General features: G+C 48.4%; 1 protein-coding gene across 1 annotated transcript in view; it reads left to right on the forward strand.

Moving 5' to 3' along the window:
- The window catches only part of SNTA1 (syntrophin alpha 1), a 55,276-nt gene extending 44,314 nt beyond the window's left edge, over positions 1-10,962 (forward strand). The window contains exons 6-8 of the mRNA XM_075012106.1: positions 1,693-1,889; positions 3,573-3,760; positions 9,997-10,962. Of these exons, the coding sequence (XP_074868207.1) occupies positions 1,693-1,889; positions 3,573-3,760; positions 9,997-10,089 (478 nt within the window). The 3' untranslated portion in view covers positions 10,090-10,962. The remainder of the gene's footprint in view (positions 1-1,692; positions 1,890-3,572; positions 3,761-9,996) is intronic.
- The last annotated feature ends 14,712 nt before the right edge of the window (positions 10,963-25,674 follow it).

Below are 25,674 nucleotides of genomic sequence, written 5' to 3' on the forward strand. Positions count from 1 at the left end.
CCCAGCAGCAGGGTGGGGGGGTGGGAATCATAGAACGCTAGGAGTGGAAGGAACCTCAAGAGGTCAGTGAGTCCAGTCCCCTGCCCTCTTGGCAGGACCAAGCACCATCCCTGCTCATTTATTTTTAATAGAAAGAAAGCATCTGGTTGTCTTACACCCCTAAGTAGGCATCTCAAACATTGAATGCTCACCCCTGGATTTATAGGGCCAATGCTCAAACCACTGAGCTATCCCTCTACATCATCCCTCGTAGTCGTCTGTTTAACCTGCTCTAAAATATGTCCAGTGATGGAGATTCCACAGACTTTCCAGGCAATTTATCCCTCTGTTTAACCACCCTGACAGGAAGTTTTTCCTAATGCCCAACCTAAACCTCCTTTGCTGCCATTTAAGCCCATTTCTACTTGTCCTGACCTCAGGGCCAAAGAGAACAATTTTTCTCCCTTCTCCTTGTAACACTCTTTTAGGTATTGCTATCATGTACCCTCTCTGTCTTCTCTTTTCTAAACTGAACAAGCCCAGTTCTTTCCATCTTCCCTCAGCGCTCATGTTCTCTAGACCTTTGATTGTTCTTATTGCTCTTTTCTGGGCCCTCTCCAATTTCTCCACATCTTTCTTGAAATGCAGTGCCCAGCACGGGACACAATATTACAACCGAGGCCTAATGAGTGCTGAGTAGAGCGGAAGAATGACTTCTCATGTCTTGCTCACAACACTCCTGTTAATGCATCCCAGAATCATGTTTGCTTTTTTTGGAACAGCATCACACTGTTGACTCATATTTAGCTCGTGGTTCACTCTGACCCCAAGCTCCCTTTCTGCAGGACTCCTGGCTAGACAGTCACTTCCCATTCTGTGTGTGTGAAACTGACTATTCCTCCCTAAGTGGAGTATTTTGCGTTTGTCCTTATTAAACGTCATCCTGTTTATCTCAGACCACTTCTCCAGTCTGTCCAGACGATTTTGAATTCTGACCCTCTCCTCCAAAGCAGTTGCAACCCCTCCCAGCTGGGTGGTATCTGCAGACTTAATAAGCGTACTCTCTATCTAAATCGTTGATGAAGATGTGGAATAGAACTGGTCGCGAAACAGACTCCTGTGGGGCCCCACTTGTGCCCTTAAGTGGGCTCCCTGTCCTGTCCTGTCCTGTCCTGTCCTGTCCTGACCCAGAAGGCAGCACTAGGGTGGGGCTGGGAGATGGCATTTGTTGCCATGTGCAAAGTGCTTTGAGATCCTTGTTGGTAAGGTGCTAGTGACAGAGCACCAGGAGCTGACATGCACAAACTCAGGCTGCGTCTCCCATTGCACCTGAAAGGAAACCCACATGGAGGGGGGAGAGTCCTGGTGCCTTCCAGAGGGGCTGGCCCCTGCTGGCTCCATGAGCATGTGCATGACCCCCAGCAGGCACTCAGATGGTCCCCCCACGCTGCAGGCAGTGTTCCGATCCCCACTGGCCAATGTGGTCAAGGCAGGGGGGCCATGACTCGAACTCCCCTGGGAATCGGGAAGTCAGGCACACAAACCCCTGTGAAGGCTGCTGTGGAAGGAGTAAGTGACTTGCCCAGGAAGCAGAAAAGATCTCCTGCATAGGAGGCTGGTGCCCTAACCACTAGGCCGTGCTCCCTCACCAGTGGTGAGCTTTCGTCATTGTGCTCGTGGCTGGGGGTGACCAGTCTCTTGTTCTCCCACCAGACTTGTGCACTCTGGCCCATCCAAGGGCTCCCTGCTGTACGATGCGGAGCTCTCCTTCGCCCTGCGGACAGGAACCAAGAAGGGGGTGGAAACGCACCTGTTCAGCGTGGAGACGCCCCGGGACCTGGCCACGTGGACCCGGGGGCTGGTGGACGGCTGTCACAGTGCAGCTGAGGTCACTCAGGAAGTCTCAGCAGGTCAGGCGCTGTGGGGGGCAGAGATGTGCCTGCAAGGATCAGGCAGTGGGGGGGGTGGCCCCCCCTCAAAGGCCCCTTCTCATAGAGAGCCTCTCCTCAGCAGCTGCAGCTCAGAGGGAGACCCTCAGTGTCTCCTGGGGGAGTAATGAGGCACCGGCCCCTCCACACCGGGAGTGGGTGGGGTTATGCACAGCCGTGTTCGGTGAGGTGAAAGGGCATCAAATACCTCAGCACGTGGTGCAAGACCGGCGAGTCCAGCCAGTGCCAGATGTGGCAAAGGGTCGCCTGGCAGGGGCGAACGGGGGGCTCTGGAGGGGGAGGAGCGCTCCCCAGGGAGTGCCATGGTCTGGGGCCGTATGGGGGGAATACCCAGCTGCCGGGAGGGGAAGAGTCTGCTAGCTGCAGCTCAGGAGCTAGGCACGGTGCGGTGAGCAGATGAAGCGAGGTGGGTACCCGTGAGGACCTGCAGGGCTGCTTGCTGCCTGCCCACACAGACAGTGCCTCCAGCCCCCTGGTCTCAGAGAGACTCAGACATGGGCCAGGCCAGTCCAGCCACTGCTTGGGGAGCCGCTGGGATGTGCCTGTGGCAAAGCAGTGCAGGGGACCCTGCTGTACTTAAAAGAATGGTGCAGGGCCTTTTGCAGGGGGATAAGACAAATGCCACATTTATTGGTAACAGACCTCGATCACTGCGTTATCATATGCATATGATGTGTTACACTCAGGCACTCACTCATGCATACAAGCACGCTCCAGCTCCTCGCTGTTACGAACTACTTGCTCCCCTAACTTCCTTCATCCATCCCCCTGCAAGATACTCTAATTTACAGCAGCTTCCCTGTCCGGGAGGTCTGTGGTAATTGGTCAGCCATCAGTTCATGCATATGCAGAATCTGTGGTACCTTCTTCTGGGTGTTGTCTTAACTCTGCCCCACTTCAGAGGGTGATTCCTAAACAGGCACTTAAAGGTGACTAAGGTCCAGGCTTCTTTTTATGAGCCCACCTGACAGATCTTACTGTTCTGAGATCTGGCTTCCATCTCCTCTCTAGACATTTCAGCTCTCGCTGGACCCGCCGCCTTTCATGCCTTATCCAGCCACACCTCATTCATTCAACAGGGCAATTGATTACGTAAAAGGGGAGAGACCTAGTCTGGTATAACGACATTTTCTTTACCTTATTTAATACGAAATTATAAAAAGTTTCCGTGTGAAGTACTTAATAATGGAGATACACCACAAAAGACGTACTGTAGAGTTGTGTGAAAGTGAAGGCTCTACATGGAGAGACATAGTAAAGAGCTTGTAGGAAGCTGGTCTCCACTCACGAGAAAAGGATTAAAGCAGGGGTGTACCTTACCTGCGGGCTGAGGAGCAGGGAGAGCTCCAGGGAGGCAGCATGTTTCAGAGGCGGCTCTGCGGCTGGCATTGTGACTCAGTTGTGTCTCCACCTGGCTCTCAGGTCCTCCCCACCCCCTCAGGGCCCTTAGTGGTACCAGCTTGGCTTGGCTCTGAGCTCTGGGGGACGGCACTGGGGTGTGGGGCAGGAAGTGATGTCCTGCATACCCTGCAGGGTTGCATTGCACCTGGCTCTCACCCAGCCCCGCTGCCCCATGGAGCAGAGGAGGCTCTGGGGCAGGGGGCATGCATCTTCAGGATGCCATTCTGCCCTGCTCTCTTCCAGCCTGCACATGGAACGGGCGGGACTGCACCTTGTCCATCCACATCGACAAGGGCTTCACCATCTTCACCACAGAGCCGGGCCTCAGCCGGACCATCCTGCTGCAGCAGCCCTTCGAGAAGCTGCAGATGTCCTCTGATGATGGAGCCAAGATGCTCTACCTGGACTTTGGCAGCACTGAGGGCGAGATTGTGCGTTAGTGTGGGGCTCTGCTCACTTGCTGTTTCTGCCTTTTGCATGCTCCCTCCGGGTCCCCGGGAGAAGGAGGGGCGGGAATGATACGCAGCCTCTGAGGGCAGGTGCTTCTCAGCAGGGGCAATGCGAGAGTCTGGCACCCGCTGAAGAAGAGAGAAGCCAGGATGACAGTATGCCCAGCTGCCAGGGCTTCTGCTGGACATGGAGTGCGGTGCTGGGAGAAGGCCTGGGGTGGTGTCGGGCAGGGCCAGGAGTGCTCAGATCCCACTTCTAGTCTACAGAGAGGAAGGGATCGTGGGTGGGAGTGTTATGCTTTTAAAGTGTTGCTCTGAGCGGTTCTGGGAGCCAAGTCCTGTCAGGTGGGGTGCTGGGGGAGGCAGCAGATGGCTGAGAGGGGTCATGTGGGACCAGCAAGCAGCCTGCTGCCAGCTGCTCCCACTGGTGTCAGTTCCCCCACTCCTGGCTTTGCTGCTGTAAAACAAGGCTGTGTCCTTCCCTGCCCAACTGGGTGTTCACCTGTGTGCACCCCGAGAACTAGTGCGCTAACCTTGGTAACGTAGCCAAGGCAAGCCACGTTCATTAACCTGAGCATCTTCCTGTCAGGGTGTGTCTACACAGCAAAGTTATTTTTGGAATAACAGCCACTCTTTTGAAATAACTTTGTGAGCATCTACACAATGCAACTGCTGTTATGAAGTAATTTCCAAACAGTAGATGTCTTATTTCAAAATAGGTAAACCTCATTCCCAGATTATACCCCAAATTAAAAAACGTACCAAGAGACCGAAAAAAAAAAGAGCCACCATGGGTTAACACCCATGTAAAACAAGCGGTGAGGGATAAAAAGACATCTTTCAAAAAGTGGAAGGCAAATCCTAGTGAGGGAAATAGAAAGGAACATAAACGCTACCAAACTAAGTGTAAAACTGTAATAAGGAAAGCCAAAAAAGAGCTTGAGGAACAGCTAGCCAAAAGGTCAAAGTAATAACAAACTGTTTTTTTCAGTACATTAGAAACAGGAAGACTGCTAAAAAACCAGTGGGTCCCCTAGATGATACAAATACAAAAGGAGCAATCAAGGACAATAAAGCCATTGCGGAGAGGCTCAATGATTTCTTTGCTTCAGTCTTCATGGCTGAGGATGTTGGGGAGATTCCCAAATCTGCACCATTTTTTGTGGGAAATGAAACTGAGGAACTGTCCTGGATTGAAGTGTCATTAGAGGAGCTTTTGGAACAAATAGGTAAACTTAATGTTAGCAAGTCACTGGGACTGGGTATCGTTCATCCAAGGGTTCTGGAAAAACCCAAGGGGGAAATTGCAGAACTGTTAACACTAGTTTGTAACCTGTCCTTTGGATCAGCTTATGGACCTTTGGACCTAATGACTGGAAGATAGCTAATGTGACACCAATATTTAAAAAGGGTTCTAGAAGTGACCCTGGCAATTACAGGCCGGTAAGTCTAATGTCAGTTCCGGGCAAATTAGTTGAAACAATAGTAAAGAATAAAATTGTCAGGCACATAAAAGAACATAATTTGATGGGCAAAAGTCAGCATGGTTTCTGCAGAGGGAAATCATGTCTTACTAATCTGTTAGAGTTCTTTGAAGGGGTTAACAAACATGCAGGCGGGGGGATCCAGTGGATGTAGTATACTTGGATTGCCAGAAAGCCTTTGACGTGGTACCTCATCAAAGGCTCTTATGTAAATTAAGTTGTCATGGGCTAACAGGGAAGGTCCTTTCATAGACTGCAAACTGGTTAAAAGACTGGAAGCAAAGAGTAGGTGTGAATCAATCAACGCACTCGGACACATATACCTCCTAGAGCTGGAAGGGACCTAGGGAGGTCGTCTTGTCCAGTTCCCTGCCCTTTTTTGGCAGGGCCAAGCACCATCCCTGACAGCTATTTGCCCCAATCCCTAAATGGCCTCCTTTAGGACTGAGCTTACAACCCTGGGTTTAGCAGGGCACTGCTCAAACCACTGAGCTATCCCTCCCACTGCTGTAAATGGTAAACTTTCCAAATGGAGAGGGCTAACAAGTGGTGTCCCCTCAAGGGTCAGTGCTAGGACTAAAATCCCTGGAAGCTGCATGGAAACTGTTTAAAGACACCATACTAGAGGCCCAACTTAAATGTATACCCCAAATAAAAAAACACAGTAAGAGACCTAACAAAGAACCACCATGGCTAAACAGCCATGTTAAAAAGGCAGTGAGAGAGAAAAGGGCAGCTTTTAAAAAGTGGAAGTCAAATCCTAGTGAGGAAAATAGAAAGGAACATAAACACTCCCAAATTAAGTGTCATAATGTAGTAAGAAAAGCCAAAAAAGATTTTGAGGAACAGCTAGCCAAAAATTCAAAAAATGATAGTAAAATGTTTTTTTAATACATTAGAAGCAGGAAGCCTGCTAAAAAAGCAGTGGGGCCCTTGGATGATAAAGATATAAAAGGAGCTATCAAGGAAGACAGTGCCATTGCGGAGCGATTAAATGATTTCTTTGCTTCAGTCTTCATGGCTGAGGATGTTACAGAGGTTCCTAAATCTGAGCCAGCCTTTTTAGGTGACAAATCTGAGGAACTCACTCAGATTGAAGTGACATTAGAGGAGGTTTTGGAATTAATTGATAAGCTGAATAGTAACAAGTCTCCAGGACCAGACGGTATTCACCCAAGGGTTCTGAAAGAACTCAAATGTGAAATTGCGGCGTTATTAACAGTGGTTTGTAACCTATCCTTTAAATCCACTTTGGTACCAAATGACTGGAAGATGGCCAATATAACACCAATATTTAAAAAAGGCTCTAGAGGAGATCCTGGCAATTATAGACCGATAAGTTTAACATCAGTACCAGGCAAATTAGTAGAAACACTAGTAAAGAGTAAAATTGCAAGGCACATAGAAGAGCACGAATTGTTGGGCAAAAGTCAGCATGGTTTCTGCAGAGGGAAGTCGTGTCTAACTAATCTATTAGAATTCTTTGAAGGGGTTAATAAACATGCGGACAAGGGGCACCCAGTGGACATAATATACCTAGATTTCCAGAAAGCCTTTGACACGGTCCCACACCAAAGGCTTTTATGTAAATTAGGTGGTCATGGGATAGGAGGAAAGGTCCTTTCATGGATCGGGAATTGGTTAAAAGACAGAAAACAAAGGGTGGGAATAAATGGTAAATTTTCACAATGGAGGAGGGTAACTAGTGGTGTTCCCCAGGGGTCAGTCCTGGGACCGATCCTGTTCAACTTGTTCATCAATGATCTAGAAAATGAGGTAAGCAGTGAGGTGGCAAAGTTTGCAGATGACACCAAGTTGTTCAGGACAGTCAAAAGCAAAAGGGATTGTGAAGAACTACAAAAAGATCTCAGCAAACTGAGTGATTGGGCAGCAAAATGGCAAATGAAATTTAATGTGGGTAAGTGTAAGGTAATGCATGTTGGAAAAAATAACCCAAATTACACGTACTACATGATGGGGTCAAATTTAGCTACGACAGATCAGGAAAGGGATCTTGGAGTTATAGTGGATAGTTCTCTGAAGACATCCACGCAGTGTGCAGCGGCAGTTAGTAAGGCAAATAGGATGTTAGGAATTATTAAAAAAGGGATCGATAATAAGACAAAAGAGATCATACTTCCCCTATATAAAACTATGGTACGCCCACATCTCGAGTACTGCGTGCAGATGTGGTCTCCTCACCTCAAAAAAGATATATTGGCATTAGAAAAGGTTCAGAAAAGGGCGACTAAGATGATCAGGGGCTTGGAAAGGGTCCCATATGGGGAGAGGCTAGAGAGACTGGGACTTTTCAGTTTGGAGAAAAGGCGATTGAGGGGCGATATGATAGAGGTATATAAAATCATGAATGGTGTGGAGAAAATGAATATAGAAAAATTATTTACCTTTTCCCGTAATACAAGAACTAGGGGACACCAAATGAAATTGATGGGTAGTAGGTTCAAAACTAATAAAAGGAAATTTTTCTTCACACAGCGCACAGTCAACCTGTGGAACTCCTTGCCGGAGGAGGCTGTGAAGGCCAGGACTCTATTAGGGTTTAAAAAAGAGCTTGATAAATTTTTGCAGGTTAGGTCCATAAATGGCTATTAGCCAGGGATAAAGTATGGTGCCCTAGCCTTCATAACAAGGGCAGGAGATGGATGGCAGGAGATAAATCACTTGATCATTGTCTTCTGTTCTCCTTCTCTGGGGCACCTGGCATTGGCCACCGTCGGCAGATGGGATGCTGGGCTCGATGGACCTTTGGTCTGACCCAGTATGGCCATTCTTATGTTCTTAGGACCAATCCTGTTCAATTTATTCATAAATGATTTGGAGAAAGGGGTGAGCAGTGAGGTGGCAAAGTTTGCAGATGACACTAAACTGTTCCAGATAGTCAAGACAAAGGCAGACGGTGAAGAACTTCAAAAAGATCTCGTCATACTGAGTGATTAGGCAACAAAATGGCAAATGAAATGCAATGTGGATAAGTGTAATGCAACATTGCGCATTGGAAAAAATAACTCCAACTATATATTCAATATGATGGGGGCTAATTTAGCTATAACCAATCAGGAAAGAGATCTTGGAGTTAGCGTGGATAGTTCCTTGAAAACATCCACACAGTGTGCAGAGGCAGTCAAAAAGGCAAATAGGATGTTAGCTATTATTTAAAAAGGGATAGAAAATAAGACCAGGAGTATCTTACTGCCCCTGTATAAACTGATGGTACAGCCACATCTTGATACTGTGTACAGATGTGGTCTCCTCACCTGAAAAAAAGATATCCTGGCACTGGAAAAGGTTCAGAAAAGGGCAACTAGAATGATTAGGGGCTTGGAACAGGTGCTGTATGAGGAGAGGCTTAAAAGTTTGGGACTTTTCAGTTTGGAAAAGAGGAGACAGAGGGGACATAATAGAGGTATGTAAAATTCTGACAGGTGTGGAGAGGGTGAATAAGGAGAAGTTATTTACTTGTGCCCGTAATACAAGAACTAGAGGACACCAATGAAATTAATGGGTAGCAGGTTTAAAACTAATAAAGTTCTTCTTCACTTAGCACATAGTTAATCTGTGGAACTCTTTGCCAGAGGAGACTGTGAAGGCTAGGACTATAACAGAATTTAAGAAAGATCTAGATAAATTCATGGAGGTGAGGTCCATAAATGGCTGATAGCCAAGGGTAGGAATGGTGTCCCTGGCCTCTGATTGTCAGAGGCTGGAGATGGATGGTAGAAGACAAATCGGTCGATCGTTGTCTTTGGTCCACCCCCTCTGGGGCACCTGGCACTGGCCGCTGTCGGTAGACAGGCTGCTGGGCTGGATGGGCCTTTGTTCTGACCCAGTGTGGCCGTTCTTATTCTGCGAGGGACAGCACCTTCTCTGAAAGGGGGGCTGTGTAGACAGAGAATGGGGCTATTTTGAAATAAACTATTCCGGAATGGCTTATTCCAAAATAACATTGCTGTGTAGACCTAGTACTCCCATAGCACTGCTTCCAGGGGCTCTGATCTAAAAGAGTCTACTGTGTGTGGACACACTATTTCAGAGTAAGTCCTGCTTGCTTTGGGCCTTCCCTATAGTGCAGACGTATTATTCCAGAACATCTTATTTTGGATTAATAATGCTGGAAGAAGCTGTTCCAGAATAACTCTGTAGTGCAGCCAGGCCCTCAGGAACCCTCAGCAGCTTTCCCCATGCTGCTGTGGCTGGCTGCACTGCAGCTCGGTGGCACTGGCCCGGCTGCCTCTGCTGGAAATAACGCCTCTAGCTCTAGGGTAGAGGTACCCACAGCAATTTCAGACTCTTCCTTCCCATCCTGCTTGAATGGGCATGTCTGCACAGCAGATAAACCTCTGGTGCTGGCCCCCGCCAGCAGACTGCTGCGCACAGGGCTCAGACAATGGGCCCATCTCCCTGCAGCACAGACCTGCGGGCTTAGGCTCTGCGAGGTGGGAGAGCCCAGGGCTCGGCCTATCAGTTAAACAGTCCTGCAGCCTAAGCCCCTGCGCCCAGGTCAGGCCATGGGTTTTAGTTGTGGTGCTGACATTCCCAGTGAGCCTGAGCGAGCCCCTGAAGAAGAATACCCTCTCCTGGGCTCTGGCCTCACCAACATGACTTCCCCGCACACCTCAGCCCTGCCCCGACCTGCAAGGGGCCCTGGATTAGCAGAGGGGTGGCTGGGTGGCTGAGCAGAGCACTGACCATTGCAAATATTCCCTTTTATTACAGCAACTGGACCTGCACTCCTGCCCCAAAACCATCGTCTTCATTATCCACTCATTCCTGTCTGCCAAAGTGACCCGCCTTGGGCTGCTGGCATAGGGGCACAGGGAGGAACCAGAGAGAACTGTAATCCACTTCCCCATTGAGATCTATGCACTGGGGTGATTCCTCATGGCCGGTGCCAAGGAAAGCCATTCACACAAGATGCAAATGACTGGGAAGCAGCCTCAGCCTAGGAAGACCACTCAGTTTTCAGGATGCCTGGCATAATCCCCTCACCTGCTGGGTCTGCCTCCTTCCTGTGACAAGACAGAAGTCACTGCTCCCAGCCTGCTTGCAACAGGAGTTCTCTGCAGTGCGCCGCTCAAGAACTAACGACATTCCCCCTCGGCAGCGGCATTCAAAACAGGCTTGAAAAATGGCCACACAAGGCGAAACACCCCTGGACACATCCTCACTCTAGTGCCTTGTGAGAAGATATTTTCTGTATGAAGAATACGTTTGTATCAATGTTTTATATTTATACAATTCAGTTCTGAAGGTGGAAGTGGCAGCTTTCCCTTCCCTTATTTTTGCAGCCATTTGTCATAAAAAGAAATCACAGGTTAGATATTTAAACAGGTATCTCTGTTCCTCTGGGACCCATTTTGGAAACAGCTGGTTTGGAGACCTGAGCCAGCTTTGCATTCGTTTGACAGATGTGAATTAGCAAGTATAAAGTTTATTTACTGATTTCTTCAATTCTGTAACCAGTTAGAAGAACCATAATTTAAAGCCCTTTTTTGTTCACCCAATTTGAATGGTGGTTTTTTCTTTTGTTGATGCCCAGCTCTTTAAAACTGTTATTTTTTGGTTTCAATGTCAGGCGGGGAGCAGGGAATCAATTGGTTTTATGAACCGAAAGTTCATGCATGAAAATCTTCTTTTTTTTCTCTTTTGTGAAATAAACATCACAAACGATGACAGACAATATCTGTTTCCCAGTTTATGCTGAGTAGTAACAATTCAGCATTTCAAATCATAAATGGTCTCCGGTCTCAATTTTTGCCAAAGGATGGGACAAAAGTAACTCTGAGATTCTGACTGGAGGAAGTTGAAACAGTGGGAGAAAATTCTGTAATAATGACATTGATTTTGTTTCCATGTGAGGGTTCAGACATTGAAATTCTAGTGATGTTCATCAAATTTCAAAAGACTTCCCCTTGCTGGAGATCTTTAGGCAGAGAGATTTCAGCAGGGGGATGTTTCTGATTTTAACACTCTTGGTGCTATTTTGGGTTTGGGAAGAATCATCAGGTGCTCTGATTGTTCTCTATGGGACTCGATGACCGTCTGAGGTCTCTTCCAGCCCTAGGATTCTATAGTGTTTGCCTGTTCATTTTAAAGTCCATTAATGCTACAAGGCCCTAGGAGGTAAAGCTACTTTCCCCATGTCACATGGTGGGCTGGGGTCATGAGTCCTATGTCTCATCCTCCTGCCCCATTCCCAGCTTCAGAACAGCCCAGGCAGGATGGAGACCCAGGGCCCAGACTTTCTCCTTGTAACTGTTTTTTCTGTCTCTCAAGAATCTAATGAAGAAAGAAAAACATGTTGTGGGGGTACAAATGCTGAATTATGAAATCATGCTCCGTGTGGGAAGGCAGCTAAAGGTTAATGACCCAGTAATTCAAAAGACAAGACAACAGTGCTGACACATCGATCTTGGTAGCTCTTCTATTAAACAAAGCAAACAACCATGTGTACAGTTCTGCAGTTTCCTGGAATGCCTAATGTATTCTCTGTGATTCCACTGAAGGATGTCTTGTCATGCTTAATAAGATACAAGGGTATTGGACCAATGGTCGAACCCTTGTTTAGTCACAGGGAACTCAGGGCATATTAGTGAGCACAACAGAGTCAGACAGATAGTGGGCCTGCTTGCAAACCAAAGCTTTGGCTGAAGACGAGGCACCTCACAGGTTACCCTGCACTGACGAGGTGTTGCCTGACCCTTAGAATGCAGCTGGGTCAAGAGAAAAGTGAGATTCATGTCTCCCTCTGTGGTGTTGAAGCAAGGGCGAAACAAGCTAGTGTAGGCAGGAAGAATTCGGTGGTGAAGAGTGTTTCTTTTTTAATTTAAAAATGGGAGTGGGGAGTGTAGAACCTGGTAGTTTTGAGTTTTGAAAATTGAATTTTTTTAATTTCAATTTGTTCGTAATTTCCCACAAACTTTAGAAAGCAAAATTCCTTTTCATCGCTTACTGCTACCTTACCTACACACAGATGTGACCCTCAGATGTGGTAGGTGAGGCATTTCCAATAGAGATGGAGAGGGGCAGTATTAATGCTGATAAACAAGGCACGACTAGGACCTCGTTTAGAGTACTGTGTAAGTTCTAGCCAAGTTATGTTCAGCTGTGATGGGGTTTGACTCTCCGCTATGCTGCCTCCTGCTGGCTGTCCTGGGGACTAGCTCTGTATGCCAGGGCACCCTGTTCAGGTGATGTTTCACCACCTTTGCGTCTGCTCCATGGACCCATGCCTCAACCACAGCATCCTCCTCATGAGACAGTTCTCCAGTCCAGGCGCTTCCTCAATGGGTGATGGGGGCAGGGAGGACCCAGGCCCACCCACTAGTCCAGCTACCAGCCCAGAGACCCTGTAGATGTCCAGCACTTCTTGGTCCTCTCTGTGTCTTCAGTGGGTTTCCTAGGGCCACTTCTCTGCAGCCCCAGTGCTGTTGCCCTTGCCTCAGGGTCTCAGCTGCAGCCCCCGAGGGCCCTGCCTTTTAGCTCCGCAGGTCTCTTCCTGCAGCCCTGCTCTGTTCTTGGTGCTTGCTGCCTTCGGGGCAGCCAGTCCTCCTCCCTTAACAAGCTTCGGGGAATGGCTGCAGCCACTCTTCTTCTGTGGGTTTGCCGGGCCCAGTTGTTTGCTTCTCACAGGCTCTTCTGCGTGGTCTCCCAGGACTCTATTAACCCCTTTGAGCCCAGTGGGGAGTGGGGAGACACCCCACCACATCAACTGAGATGGATTTAAATGGGACTAGGTGCAGAGAGGTGTTCTTAGGGTGATCAGGGCAAGGAAGGGCCTATCTTATGAGAGGAGGCTGGCAGAGCATGGCCTGGATTGGTTAGTCTCTTAGAAAGAAGGCTGAGAGGCAAGCGGATTGTTGTGTGTAGATTACATTAAGGGGGAAATATGAGGGAAGGGGAAGAGCTGTTTAAGCTAAAGGACAATGATGGCAGCAGAATAAAGGGTGGCAGTGAGAAGATTTCTAACCACGTGATGTTAAGAGAGGACTGGGCAAACCTGAGTGCAGTTGTATGACGGGTGCTTGTGATGGTACAGGGCAGGGCTCAACAGCCTTGGTATTCACTCCCGGGTTATATCTTCTGTTCCTAAAGCTCATGCTTCAGGATATCATCTGGCCACCAGCAGGGGAAGTGTGGCCTGGGAGGGTTTTCAGCTCCTTCCTCTGAAGCATCAGGGATGAGCCCGGCCGGAGATGGGACCTGGGGTGGGGTTGGGCCAGACATCTGAATTGGCACAGAGCATGCTGGGCTGGCTGACTCTGGATCACATGTTCAGGGTCTATCTGATTGCCATATGGACATCTGGAAAGGAATTTTCGCCAGGGCAAAACTGGCAGAGGTTTGGGTGGTTGTCACCTTCCAGTGTGGGCATGGGCCTATTTGGGCCTATCTCACACAATCAATTCCCCCCACCACTGGGGGGGCTCTCAGACACTGGTCCTGTCCATTCTCTGCCTGTGGCACGTGATGGTCTAGTCACTTTTTCTCTCATTTGCATTTTTAGGGTTAGTGTGCAGGTGGCTGGGTGCTGGTGGAGGTCTGCGACATACAGGAGATCAGCCAATGATCTAGTGGGCCCTGCTGGCCTTTGTTTGTATGATTCTGGACTCTTTACGTGGGGTGGCAATGTGGGACAGCACAGCTGTTGGAGGGCTGGTTTCCACCATCATGGGATGAGCTACTTACATCAAATCCCCAAAGAGAGAGGAGCTGTGGGTGTAAATGTGACCGGGTGCTGCTGTAACTTCTCCAGCTTGGGAGGCTCTCGTACCTCGAGAGGGGGTGCCAGGGTTCGGTTTGGAGTCTAGTTACAAGGAAAAGTTCAGTTCGGAAGTTGGGGCCTGAACCCCATCTTTCCTGACATTCAACCTGAGTTCAGCTTTGCGGAACTGCTTTGAGACCATTAAAGTGTTTAACAACCAGCTTCACCCAGAACAAATCTAAATCCGCAGTTGGGCAGCACTGGGACAGGAAAGGCATTGAATAGAGACAGATTCAGGCCCATGTCTCATTGGTACTTTGTTTCAATCAAGGGGTACCTCTGTAAGAATCCAAAGGTCTTTGTATAAAACCACTGAAGATGATTTCATTCAAAAATGGAACTGTCATTTCTCAAAGAACATACTGTCTAAAATCAAAGTGACCTTGAGTGACCAAGAGAAACCTGAAGGAGGGAAGCATGAGCTGTAAAAATAATGTAATAAAAGCCAAACGATACAGAAATAAGAAATTCTATCCCTGAAACTCAAGGACCAGCCCCAGGTTCTCTGTGCAGAACGGATGACTGTGCCATACGTGGAGAAGAAGCAGTACTGTTTCCAGGGCCCTTCAACAAGGAAGTGAGTAAGATTTTATCTATAAGCTGGCTGTGGAAGCATGATCTGTTTGTGTTAGCTTAGATCTTATATTGTTTTCAATCCATCCCACAAATTCAATATTTGGAATAGAATGCTAAGGAGAGGGTCCTTCCAGGCCATGAGAAAACGACACTGTCTGCCCTGAAAATACAGCAAAGCTGCTAGTGTAGAAATGTCACATGATGCCTCATTCTGCATAACATAAGAATGGCCATAATGGGTCAGACCAAAAGTCCATCCAGCCCAGTGTCCTGCCTTTCAACGGCAGCCAATGCCTTACGTCCCAGAGGAAGGAATAGAACAGGTAGTTATCAAGTGATCCATCCCTTGTCTCCCATTTCCACCTTCTGACAACTAGAAGCTAGGGACACCATTCCTATGCATCCTGCTTAATAGCCATTGATGGGCCAAACCTCCATGAGTTTATATGGCTCTTTTTTTGAACTCTGTTAAAGTCCTGGTCTTCACAACCTCCTCTAGCAAGGAGTTCCACCAGTTTACTGTGTGTTGCATGAAGAACTACTTCCTTTTGTTTGCTTTAAACCTGCTGCCTATTGATTTCATCTGATGAAAGGCCTGAGTGACCTTGTGGTGAAGATGAAGACCTGATGTAAGGATGTTGGACTTTGGACCTTGCTACCCTGGAAGGGTTGGGACTAAAATGAAGATCATCACAGTGAACGTCTATGGAGTGCTTGGGGACATCTCTGCTTGGTTACCACAGGGGTGCGTTGTTCTCTCCACACGGGAGGTGAGGCGGAGGGGGGTGTTAAAACCATACACTAGCTGGATTTGACCAAGGAAGGTCAGTACTACTCTGGCTCCCAGACTGGGAGGCTGGTGGTTAGCGAGCCTCCATGCGGCTGCAGCTGGGTGTGTCCCTCCCTTCCTGTGTGAACGCTGGTGGAGGCACAGGTTGAAGGGCTTTCAGCTCATAACAGGAGCAATGTGAGGGAGCCCCGGCTGGTGGCACCCCAGGGAGAACATGTCACACAACGGGGTTTTTAAAGGTGTGTGTGGTTCCCAACTGGAAATGGGTCTGAGCTGTTTCTGCGTATGTGCCCTGCTAATGCATTGGGGTCACCAGCCTATAAGGAGCACTGCACCTGGCCTCCTTTGTCTTCCTCTGCCATCGTGGTGTGGGTGCTGCCCTCTTCATCTGGAGACAGCAGCCTAGCCACAAATCAGGGGGAACAAGTGGCTTGGTTGAAGTGTGTATTTCCATTGGAGGACAAGCCGCACCCCCAGTCAATGCCCTTGAAGGTCCAGCTGGCTGAGTACCAAGATGAGGATTTCCAATTGCTGTCTGTGTGGTGGGGTGGGCTGGGGTGAGCGTGTCAGGTCACAAGTCCCAATGAGTAATTCAGAGATGGTCTAATTTTATTGTTACGTGCCAGGTATTCTGAAAAACTAAGGAAGGGCGCTGCTGCAGAGCGGTAAGAAATCGAAGCTGCTCTTTCCCCTTGACTGACGCACACCCTGGGTTAGTGGTTGCCATGGCAATGCCATTTTTGCACTCAGAAAAACTATTAGATGATGATGATTTTTGCAGTGTTTGTATTGTTTTTTCTGTTTACCAAGTGTATCCAACTTTGGTGAAAATGACAGGCGCTCCGCACTTTCAGAATGCCTGGGCTGTGCCCTGACTAACGTACACACTGAAAGACATTTTCCCCAACAAAATCACTTTGTTCCAGATATGCAAACTAATATTGCTGTATTCAGGTAAATATTGGTCTGGCAAAGTGTCTGTTTCTCCCTAATGTCTACCACTAGATTAATCTGTCATTCAGCCTGGAATAAAATCAGTGACGCATAAGCAGCTGGGAGAGCTTGAAATGCATTAGCCTATCTCCCAGGCTAACCTAAGATTGGGGTTGGTAAATGGGGGACTCCTAAGCAAGGCTCAGTGTGCTACTGGAAGAGATGTTGGTCTGGAGGACTCTTTGTTCATGGACTTGATGTTGAACTTGGATCTAGCGAGGCGCTGGAGGGGCTGTGCTTAGATACACCACCCTGCACCAGATAGATGAAGTAGTCTGAGACATGAAACAGGTCAGTCAAAGTAGGATTTGCCTTCGTGTGGGAGAGGAGATGCCAGTGGGCCAGCAAACACCCAACACAGGCCCAGCGCAAAGAGCCAAGGCTGCCTTAATGCCTCCAGTAGTTACAAACAATGCCCCAGAGCAGCAAAACTTCCGAGTTTTTCAGGGGAGGCTCATAAAGGCCTCTCCTTAGTGCAGTGAATCAATCCCAAAGATACGTCAGCACCTTCAGAGCCTAATTTGGACATTCAAGTGTTGTTCATTGGTTCCCATTGATCCTTCCCCAAGTGCTGGTCCCTGGGGTGTGCATGTGTGCCAAGATGTTTCCACTAGCAGTGTTCATGGCGAGTGCCAGCGCTGTTCGGCTACATCTGCGCTTCAGCAACCTGTCGACAGCAAGAGAGCTTCCGACAAAACTTCTGTCGACAGATTGCGGCCATGCACCAGAGCAGATCACTCTGTAGAGAGTCATTTGATCCACCCCATTCCTACGCCCTTGAGACAGAGTAAGAGGAGGGTGCAGTGGGGGATGTTGGGGAGCCCCACGTCCAGGCAGGTGAGGAGGCACCTCCAGTGGCCTTTGAGGTGGCCGAAAGTCCTCTCAACCACCTGGCATGCGTGGTTCAGGCGGGTGTTGAACCGCTCCTGGCTGGCGCTGAGGTAGCCCGTGTAGGGGCGCATGAGCCAGAGCTGGAGGGGGTAGGTTGCATCCGCCATGAGGCAGAAGGGCACGGTGGTGTCCCCCAGAGGGATCTCCCGCTGGGGGATGTAGGTCCCTGCCTCCAGCCGGTGGCACAGGCCCGAGTTCCTAAAAACCCCGGGCGTCATGGGTGCTGCCAGGCCAGACAACATGTATGTCCAGGAAGCGGCCCCAGCTGTCCACCAAGGCCTGGAGAACCACCAAGTGGTAGCCTTTCCTGTTCAGGAAGCGTCCTCTGCTGTGCTCCGGGGTGCGGATGGGAATGTGGGTCCCATCCAGTGCCCCGAAGCAGTTAGGGAACCCCGTGCTGGCAAGCCCCACGATGGCGGCATCCAGGTCCCCGAGCCACACGAGCCTGTGGAGCAGCAGAGCGTTCAGTGCGCGGATCACCTGCAGGGGGAGGACATGAGCACCCGTGAGGAGTGTGTAGGGTGTGCCTGGCCCTTCCCCTGGGGTCCCCCCTCCCCTCCGGCTCCCCCCGGGCTCTCCCTGTGCAACCCTCTCCCCCTGTGGTCCCCTCTCCCCACAGTTTCTCCCCCTTCCCCCCGGGGTCCCCTTACCTCCATGACAACAGCCTGACGGTGGCCTTGCCCACACCGAACTGCTGTCCTATGGATCGGTAGCTGTCTGGAGTGGCCAGCTTCTAGACAGCGATGCCGACCCGTTTCTTGATGGTGAGGGCACGTCGCATGGGGGTGTCCTGGTGCCGCAGGGCAGGGGTGAGCCACTGGCAGAGCTCGAGGAACGTCTGCCGGCTCATCCGGAAATTCCAGAGCCAGCGGGCGTTGTCCCACTCCCCAAGCACCAGCCGCTCCCATCGCTCTGTGCTGGTGGGGTACCTCCATAGCCAGCAGCACGCCCGGCGGGGGGAGGCCGGGAGGGCTACATGGTGGTCTGGGGTGTCTCCTTCATCCCCCAAGGAGGACAGCTCATCTTCCAGAAGGTGCTGGGCAGCCTCCTCCATGGCACTGAGCAGGGCGGCCACTGCCCTGGGGGCGGCCGTGTGGGCTTCTGGCTGCTGCTGCTACTGCTTCAGCTGGGGGTCCATGCTGCATGCACCGGGTCTGCGAGTGGTTGTGGACTCTGCGGACCTGTGCTGTGCAGGCTGAGTCTGCCTGGGAGGGGCCCTTTAAGGGAGCGGCTTGCTGTTGCCTGGGAAGGCCTAGTCCGCCCTGTAACCCTGTCCACAGGGTTGAACGTCAACGGCACCAGCCCTGGAGGACGTGTGGATGCGACGCATCGAAACAGCTTATTTCGATTTCTCTACGTCGAAATAAGCTATTTCAATGTAGTGTCCCAGTGTAGACGTAGCTTCTTTGTTGTAGGACGTATATTCTCAGGCCTTTAACAGAATGGCCCACTCCATTGAAATGCTCACCGACCAGCTTACATGGATTGAGATTCCTGATGTGTGCTCTGTGTCCATTCATTCTTTGGTGAAGAGGTTGCCCAGTTTGTCCAATGCACATTGTAGAGGGGCATTGCTGGCACATAATGCCATATCTAATATTGGTCGAGGTACACGAGAGTGAGCCCCTGATCTTGTAATTAACGTGCTTGTGATTAGTGAATGTGTTTGACATGCGAGGAGCTCTGCTGAGGAAGGAATAAAAACCTTAATTATTTTAATGGGGTTAAATCATAAACTGTGTTGAATTAGGCCTTTAAGACACTGGAAATGCCAGTGATCTGAGAGCGATTATCCGTTTTGCACTAAATCTAGGCTGGTGTTCCTCTGTAGCAGATGGACAGTATGCTGATGCTTTCTTTGGCAGTGCTAGAGCAAGGTGCTCATGACTAAGGTTTTGGTGTCTTCTGCTTTGACTGTATGCAGCTACACTCTGTGCAAACTTTGTAATGACTGTGTATATTGCATCGTGTTAGCCAGGAGGCACCCTTGGGGGTGCCTTAGCAGGATCTTTTCTGGAGGCTTATTTGTTTGCAAAGATTTGTGGCTGCTGCTCAGGCCCATTTTTTACTGACATCCTTAACCAGAGTGGGTAGAACTTAGCACAGGCTATGTCTACACTGCAGGGTTTTTAAGAAATAAGTTATTTCTGAAAAAAGTGTTCATGCTGCAAAAGCATTTAGAAATGGAGCGTTCGCACTAGAAAGCACATCTTCAAAATAAAACTAATGATGGGATGCCTGCCTTGAGGTCAATCAAGTCATAATTACCTCCGCTTAGCATGCACTGAGTCACTTTAGAAATTGAAAGGCGGGAGGGTGGGGAAAGTCATTCATTTGGTGGAGTTCCTATTTTAAGTTAAGTGCCCTGTTATTCCAGAATAACAAGCTTTGCAGTGTGGAAGCAAGGGTTTTTTCTTTTTCTTTTTCCTGAGGGAAAAAAACAGTGTAGACATACCCACAGTGGCTGAATACCTGTCCCGGTCTGTTTCCATTGGCCGGAGATCCCTGTTTTTGGTTTTGGGTTTTTTTTGAGCATGTTACTGGCTGAAATAACCCATTGGATTTGCTTTTCTAAAGAAATGCCCCTCCCCGCTGCTCCCTGACAGCACCTTTGCCCTCAGCTTCCAATTCATCTTGCCGAAGCCTGACCCTCAGTCTTTGCTGCAGGAGAAATGGCAGCAAAGCTCACCCACCATCTGGGCAGCCCAAGACACTGCACAGAGGTGATGATGGCCCATTGGCAGGTGTCTTACCAAACCAATTGGCAGTAGCAAGTGGACTGGATGACAGAGTGCAGAATACAGTGAGTTCAGCCTCTGCTTTAGCTGGGTTTTCTGAGACTGGGGTCATAACATGAACGGAAAAGAATGAAAAGTACTTTAAAGAAACGATAACACTGGTAATTCCTGCTGTCTTGGGCAATATGGCAGCTTTGACTTGGAAGTAAAGAGAATGTGAATTAATGCTAATTTTTAAAAGCACCCTGATTTGGTCTTTTAACCATTCACATGGGATTTTCTTCCACATTAGTTCCTCAACTACAGCTAATTGCCACTTGGTTCTTTGGCTGGCCTGATACATGGATATCTGCCGCTCAATGGCAGGGTTTCCTCAGGCAGTGGCTATACCTCTGGGTGAGTTTTAGGGCCTATGTATACAGCACAGCAAAGTAATCTGCTGTGTCAACAAGCCCAGTGTTCACATCACAGTCCATGCTAGGCTGGACTTTGGATACAGGCTCTGGATTTGGCTGTTAAGCCGTGTCTGCATGGGTAGATTTTTACCAGTTATGCCACCATCGTTATGCTGTCTGATCTGGCACACTCCCAGCCGGTGTGAGTCTAGTTAGCCAGACAACCCAGTATCACGGGTGTGGCCAAGTTTCCTGCAGTCCCATCAAGTTTGTTTCCAGCCACTGGTCCTGGCTCTCAGTGTTTTGTGGTGCTATTTTGCTCTAATTTACCCCTAGAAATGTCTCCTAAGAGCCGAGTAAGCAGTGGAGGTGTTGGTAAAGCTGCTAGACCCGTGTTTCTCAAACTCAAAACATTCATGTTCCCCTTTCAGGACTTCAGCCTTATTGGCCTACCCCACCTCTTCCAGTGCCGCCCCCGGGCTTAGCTCCTGATTTTTAATCATTTATTTTCTGCCACATGTCCCTTGAAATCCTTTCACGTACCACCAACACTTTGGGAAAAACTGTGCGAGACAATATTGACCTGTGGTCTGGTAAATTCTCTCATTCAGCACTGGTCAGGTTGTGAGGGTGCCAGACAGGAGAGGTTCAACCTGCACCAGTTACACTAGCATAGTTATCCAGGTATAACCCCCAGAGTGACTGTACGTAGCTCAGTGTCAGAATGACTTTTTTCAGGTTAGCTTAACCCTCTTCTTAAGTGGCATCGGTTAATGCACTACTCGAATGGAATAAGAATATGCATGCAAGGCTTATGCTGGTACGATGGTATCGGTGCAGCATCTTAGCTTATATCAGGAATACTTTCCTGTGCAGATAAGGCCTCCAAATGCAGCTATGTTGAAGAGTTTTGCTCTTTTCTTATATCCAGGAACCTTGCTGGAATTGTTTTTTTGTCTGCAGGTTGAGTTCTAGGTTGTAACAAAACCCAGTGAGTCTGTGTTCTTTCCATGTCCATTATAGAAATCCCAGCCATGTGAGAACGGGGAACGCAGCAGAGTTGGCTTCTTCTAACAAGGAACAAGGGACTTGATTGGAAACACGACAAACTGTTCTTCCTAATGCAGCTCTGTGTCTTGCCCTGTTTATTCTGCCTCAAACCTTCCCTTCCTGTCTCCCTTCAGCTAAACACACAGTGCACATCTCCTCATACTCTTCAAAGGGGGTGGTTGTTTATTTGTTTCTTGTCCTGTGCAGAGCTCAACTATGGCCCCAGGTGGTAAACGGAGCTCGTGGGGATTCTTTCAGTTCTGAGGAGATGCTAGATGCAATGTATTTTTCAGGATCCCTAAAAGACCCCTTTCAGGGATCATTCATAAATCTTCAGAGCTTCCAGATTTCATTCCCACACTGGATTTTCATCGAAGAGTGTGAAATATTTCTGGGGCAGCTGAGGCCATTTTTAGCATCTACAGGTGCCCTGAAATGACATCATGTAGTTGGATGTGTGAGTGGCCACACGTGTGATGGCCCCAGGACAGAGGAACTTCTGGAAAGGGTTAGAATTCCAGTCGTGACCTAACAGTGCAGCTGCTTGGGAGGCAGGTTGCAACACTTGCTCATGGGGGCTATATCACTCAGGTCATTTTTATGGCAATAGTTGTAATTTTTTTAAAGAAACTTCACAATAAGTGTGACAAACGTGGCTTGTACAACAGGAATAGCAGCAATGGACTCAGAATGAGAAACAGGTTTCCTAAGTTAACCTCATTCAGTGCAACTGTAATTTTCCTTGGCCTCAGTGACAAGCAAGCTCAGGTAAATGGGTTTTCCAGGTCCTGTGAGCGTGGGAAGGAATGCTGGCAGGTGGGAGGGAAAAACAACAAGGACCAGATCCCGCAGTGCATGCAGAGCTCCCTAGGAAGTTATCAATAGTAGGTCCTTAAAAGATGACTTAAACAGAGGAGCTTCCAGGCTTCCACCCAAATACTTAAGAATGTTGTCTGAGCTGTGCAAGCTCTGTTTTTGCCCACCTGAGACAAAGAGGCTTCGAGAACTGGGACGTGGCAACTGGCTGAGGTGCAGTACCATTTATCTTTCCTCACCCTCTCACTCCAGTAGAACTGGCTGGAGAGAAAGTCCCCACTATGCAAACCGCTGTGGCTCTGCCCTTGAATTTTCTTTCTCCTCAAATATGTGATGGGAGCTGATCCCTGGCATTGGTGGGTTGGCTGTGAGCAGGGCCAGGCGCTGACAGCTTACTGATGGGTATCTGCCATGATAAGATGTTAATGAGCAAGGGCAAGCAGGACCCAAGCTCCAGAGTCCAGACCTGGGACTACAGTTTGCCAAAGCCCACAGGTGCTGAGCTCCAGAGTGGAGGGATGGATGGATTCTGACCATTTGGCATCCAGACCCCCTGGTGAATGTCTCTGAGGATTGGATCCAACCTCTCTCACAGACTTCGACTCAGCACTGGGGTTTGTTTGTTAAATGGTAGCTGTTTGCTTACTGCTGGCTGTGACGGAGCTTCCAATCTACACACATGCAAGGGTGCAGCTGCTCCATAGAAGCCCATGTGTAGCTGACACCCATAGGCATCTTCTTGGACTGGCCCAGGGCAAATGTCACCCCATCAGCTATTCCCACAGCTCACCTAGAGCCTGAGCCCTGTAGAGCTTCACTCGTGCCTCATCCTCATGCCAGAGAGAGCCCAGAGCAAGGGTCTGAGAGCCACAGGAAGTGTTCTGAGGTCTTCCCTGAAACAGGGCTGATGTCATGGTGCTGTGCTGTGATGTGCTGGGCAAGGGACTACTTTATCATTACCATGTCCTGAGGGAAGGGCATGGACAATGTGCACCGCCCAGCAGGAGTCACTTTGGGATGTGGAGAGAAAACTCCCCTGTAACAGTGTAGGTGAGTTGACCTGGTGATCTGCTATGAACAGCTGCATCTGTGCAGCTGTCTGCCAGGCCTGGGAGAAGCCACTCCGTGGGAAACAAGGGGCTGTTTCCAGAGCCTGCAGTGGGGAGCAGTGCAAGGGAGAGGGGCTGATCTCTCCCTAAACTTATCACTGCTGATAGCTGGGAAAGTCTAGGTCCCAGCAACAGCAAAGCAATGTGTTGGAACCCTGTTCTTGCAATGACCGTGATGAGGTTTATTTCACGTCATTAAATCCAGATAAAGTGCAGGACTGTGGATATCCCAGGTGCATCTGCAAAGATTCAGGGACCGGCCCCCAGTTCTGGGTTGTCTGGTGATTTATAAAGTGTCAGTTTCTAGCTGCAGTGTCGCCAGGTAGTGTCCCTCAAAGTTACAACCAGAGGGCATAAAAACAAGCATCCCTTCAAAATCTGGGGACCCTGCAAGTAGTTCCAAATGAAAAAGTTGGTGCAACAACAGAGGATTGGAATCTGGAGAGAGAGAGCGAGAGAGAAGACTGATAACGTTGTCTTGAGCTGTTTGCTTACTCATTGGCAGAATGGTATTTCCCTAGCAATATCAGTTGTACTTTTCATTAGTCATTTGTGACCTTTTACTTCCGTAATCAAACAAGACAACCTAACACTTAAATCTGAGCATTTAGCTTTGACATTTACAATTGGTTCTCAAACTAGAGAGACCAAATGAAAATTTCCTAGCAGACAGCATGCTGTGGGGAAGGGGGAATCAAATAATTCATTTGCTGAATAACGTGCATGTCAGCCCTATTCACCCATCTGAATCTGACTGAATAATATCAGTTGGTATTTGTGCTATAGTGGTTGTCATTAAAAAGTCAATATTCATCTGGAGTTACTACTGCACAGAAGTATCTGAGAGCCTGGAGACATTTCCTATTTCGTGTGCAGGGAAACTGTATTTGGCATTTGACTAAAGTAAAGCACCACTGAAATTTCTGGGGAGACAGGTCTGTGCCAGCGACCAGAGAAGAAGTTTTGTTAAGCAGGAAGAGCTTGACTGAGCAGCGGTGCCATCCTTTAGATTCAGTACAGAGTGAATTCAAATGCCAAAACAATGACAGTCTTGGTAGCGATGTTATTGACATGTTATCATTAACATCTTTAGCCTCACATTGAAGATGCAGATAGGTGTCTTGCAGGGTTTCATTTAGGCCCCTAGCTCCAACAGAGCTCCTGTAACCATGCTGACGGAATAAGTAAGGAACCAAGAATCCCACTGGATGCCTATCCGCATCTTTAGATACCTAACCAGCCCCCATGTCACACAGGGCAGAGAAGCACTTAAACCCCAGTTTCCAGGTATCCAGCCATTAGGCTGTTGTTGAGCACAGGACTGCTGGAGCTATGAGCCTTTACAATAACGCACATAATAAAATTGCTCCTGTCTGCTTCTGGACACTAATGACTACCACAGTTTTGGAAGGAAGTGTTAATGCTGTTTTTTGGAAACTGTTCAGATACCATGGTGATGGGCCTGGTATAAGGTCATAGAATACAATATCACACAGAAATTCCAGGTCAATAATCACATTCTACTTGTAGTAGTTCCTTCAGCATTTCAATGGATACAGAAGTTTGTGTTACTTCCTGCCCTGAAATGGCTCATTGTGTTGTTGTGCATTGTTGAATTTCAGCCAAAACACTCTCACACCAGAAGTGGCTGCATTTCAGGAGCAAAGAGGCTCTAAGTTTAAAGTTCCTCCACACAAACTTTGTTAGTTTAAGCTGCAAAGAAAAAGCCAAAACAAACCACCCTCTTCCAGTACACTTGCTATACTAAAACCTCACGGCACGCCAAAAAGTTAAAAAAGGAAAAAAAAAAACTGAAAGCTTAGAGTTCGCTCTGTTCTAACCATATCTCTAACACTTAGCTCACGCAAATGGTACTTTACTAGCCAAATTCTCACTGGCCATCCTCTAAGCGTCCTTTACTCTGCTTTCTACTGCATTGTTCTTATCAGCTTTAATAATGATAAATGAGTACATTTCTGTGTTTAGTACACAGGGAAGAGAAAATGCAACTGCTGGAGCATTGGTTATAACCATATTTTCTCTCTGTTACTGAGTGTGATGGGCTGTTATAGCATTAACTATGGCTGATCTAACATAAGGGACATAATTTTAGCCTTGCATAGGAGTTAGGTCAGCATTTGTTCATGCAGCAGTTTACAGTCAAGAAGCATTTTGCTAAGTTGAGGTGCATGGAATTATTTTGCTCAGAGGGATAAGATTGCTGTCTGTGTAATATTCCTACAGTCTTGAATTGGTGCGGGGACACAGCTTT

The sequence above is a fragment of the Carettochelys insculpta genome, chromosome 17 (genome assembly GCF_033958435.1).
Source record: "Carettochelys insculpta isolate YL-2023 chromosome 17, ASM3395843v1, whole genome shotgun sequence".
NCBI classification, from domain to species: Eukaryota; Metazoa; Chordata; order Testudines; family Carettochelyidae; genus Carettochelys; species Carettochelys insculpta.